At 38.1% G+C, this 2808-nt stretch overlaps 1 protein-coding gene across 1 annotated transcript in view; it reads left to right on the top strand.

Moving 5' to 3' along the window:
- LOC109219598 (ATP-dependent Clp protease proteolytic subunit-related protein 3, chloroplastic) overlaps positions 1005 to 2808 on the top strand; it is a 6602-nt gene continuing 4798 nt past the window's right edge. Inside the window, exons 1-3 of the mRNA XM_019384093.1 lie at positions 1005 to 1401; positions 1517 to 1618; positions 2606 to 2728. Of these exons, the coding sequence (XP_019239638.1) occupies positions 1117 to 1401; positions 1517 to 1618; positions 2606 to 2728 (510 nt within the window). The 5' untranslated portion in view covers positions 1005 to 1116. The remainder of the gene's footprint in view (positions 1402 to 1516; positions 1619 to 2605; positions 2729 to 2808) is intronic.

Below are 2808 nucleotides of genomic sequence, written 5' to 3'. Positions count from 1 at the left end.
GAACGGATGTGATGGCCCAAGGGTATCATTGAAGCTTCACGCCTTCGCCTCGATCTGAAAACCCCGCTCAAGGCGTAAACACTCAGATTTTTCCTAACTTTCAAATCGACAAAGTCCGCCCGTCGAACCCGCTAAGAGACGACTTCGACGGATGGAGGGACTAACTGTATGGGTCAAAATCTGACCGTAGTGGTCGCCCCCAATAGGAAAGATAGGGGGCCGGCCAAGCTGGGATCCCGCCCAGGTGGCGAAATAGCAAAGAACACCTCGGCCATCCTCGGGGTCAAATCATCGAAAGCATGTTGGTCAAAGACCATTGAATAGAAGTCCTAAGAACTATATATATATATATATATATATATATATATATATATATATATATATATATATATATATATATATATATATATATATATATATATATATATATAGCAGGTAAGCTCAGAAGGGAGGGGGAACTTTCAGGGGAGAAAGGGACAACAAACAAGGGAGAAAAAGGGGAGAAGAAGAAGAGAAAAGAAGAAGAGAAAAGAAGAGTCTCTCTCGGATGAACAGTTGTCTCACTTTTTCCTCTTTACCCCTTCATTTGCAATTCTTTTTCGCCTCAGATGTAAGCTCATCTCTCGTGTTTGATGCAAAATTATCACATCAATAAATCTAATATATTCCTACCTTTCGTTATTTCTCGTTATATGAGTTTGAATCTGAAGTTAATTATGCTTGGCTAAGATTTACCTTCTTTATTATTGATAATTGTAGTTGGCAAAAGAGACTTAAACTTTTTTGTTCAAACAGAAGATTGAGGTCTAATATATTACTTTGCATCTAAATCATAAATTGTATATTAACTTGTAATTAAATTGAGGTAAATAAATATGAAAAGTAGTATAGATAAGTAATAAGTAAAAATATCTAGATTTTATAAGCTCATTCCCGTATAACGACGAACAATTTAGAATGGGCTGGTCGGGGCTCTTATGACCCGACCTGTTCGAGTCACACTATCCAAATTTCACATCCTCATCAGTAGACAGTACTTCACAGCTCAAAAGTCTTCTCCTTGCAATCTTCAATTGGAAGAGATAAAAAGCATCAAAATTCGAAAAAAGAAAAATAATGGCCACCTACTTACGGTTGCCCATGGCGTCCTCAGTTCCATGTACTTCATCACCATCGTCTCCGCTAAAACGGCGTAGTTTTAGCGTTCTCTGTGCAGCCAATAGCAATAGCAGTACAAAAATTCCGATGCCTCCTCTTAACCCTAAGGACCCATTTCTAAATAAGCTTGCCTCTGTTGCTGCAAATAATCCAGAAGCACTCTTCACTCGACCTCAAAATTCGGATATGCCGCCTTTTTTGGATATTTACGACTCCCCTAAGCTCATGGCTACTCCTGCTCAGGTATATAATGTTATGTAAATCAGTTAATCAGGTTTCTTTAAGCCTTTATAGTTGAGCTTGTATTATTTTCTGATTGGTGTTGTTTTGTCTGTGTGTGTTTTGCTATTTGAATTAGGTGGAGAGATCAGTATCATACAATGAGCACAGACCGAGGAGACCTCCACCAGACTTACCCTCACTTTTGCTCCATGGTAGAATAGTTTACATTGGCATGCCGGTATGTCATAAGATCTTTTACCAGTTACTTTGTGCTTATTAGTGTCTTCTGCAACATTTTGGCATAATTAGGTACTTGAAAATAAAGGCTAACATCAGCGAAATGGTTAGCGAAGATTCATATGGCCGACCCCAACTTGCTTGGATTTGACAAGCAGTTGTTGTTGTGTTTGTTTTGTTGAAGAGAAACATATTCCTGCATTCTTGTAGCTATTCTCATGAAGACTAATGAAATGGTCACTGGACCTTTGTACTTATACTAAAAAAATTAAATTTATCAAAAGTTAATTTCATCTCACCTTGAGGATAATACCAAGGTCCCCCGTCTATACATGCACTATATTTGTCACAATTATCATCATAGGTTCATTGTTATAAGTTCTGGTGACAAGGATGATCATGATTATTGGGTTTCCATCAGACACTGTGGTAAAAGAAAAAATGAACCATGTAAAAAATCATTTATTGCTATTTGCTCGAGGCAACATGCCAAAGTATGTTTTGATCATATCATGTCAATGTATGTGTCTTTGCTAGTGGTACTTGGCTTGGAGGTAAAAGTGACCAGCTTTATTTGGTATGCCTAATTGTTTGTAGTAGGCTGACTACCTAAGGTCTATGTGCCTCTGATAGCAGGTAAACTTTCTAAAATGGAGAAGTCGAAAGTTGTTCTTCAGTTTTGTCAGGGCTTCATATTTAATTTATTCAATTAAGAGCTGAACACTCTGATACCTACTTGTTTTGATTATTTGGAGTTTCCATCTGATGTACTACTTCTAGTTTTGCCAAAGTTTGGGCTTGCTGGGATATGTTTTGTGGTGCTTTGGCAATAGAATTTGCAAACAGAAATATATTGACGTTCACGTTCCTTAATATTTAGTCTGGTTTGCAGCAACTTGTCTTTGCAATTTATTATTGCAGTCCGATAGACGTTCACTTTATTCTTTTAATCTTGCACTAGCACAAATTAATCATGGTTTCTTTCCAGTTGGTGCCAGCAGTCACAGAGTTAGTTGTTGCAGAGTTGATGTACCTACAGTGGATGGATCCTAAAGAGCCAATTTATCTATACATAAACTCTACTGGGACTACCCGTGATGACGGTGAAACAGTGCGTTTCCTTTTTCGGCTGGACTCCGCTCGTCCTACTCGGCTCTTGTTTTCATTGGGGTAGCGTCGCTAAACAAAGCA

This window comes from Nicotiana attenuata, chromosome 1, assembly GCF_001879085.1.
Source record: "Nicotiana attenuata strain UT chromosome 1, NIATTr2, whole genome shotgun sequence".
Lineage (NCBI taxonomy): Eukaryota > Viridiplantae > Streptophyta > Magnoliopsida > Solanales > Solanaceae > Nicotiana > Nicotiana attenuata.
This window is presented reverse-complemented; position numbering and strand designations above follow the sequence as displayed.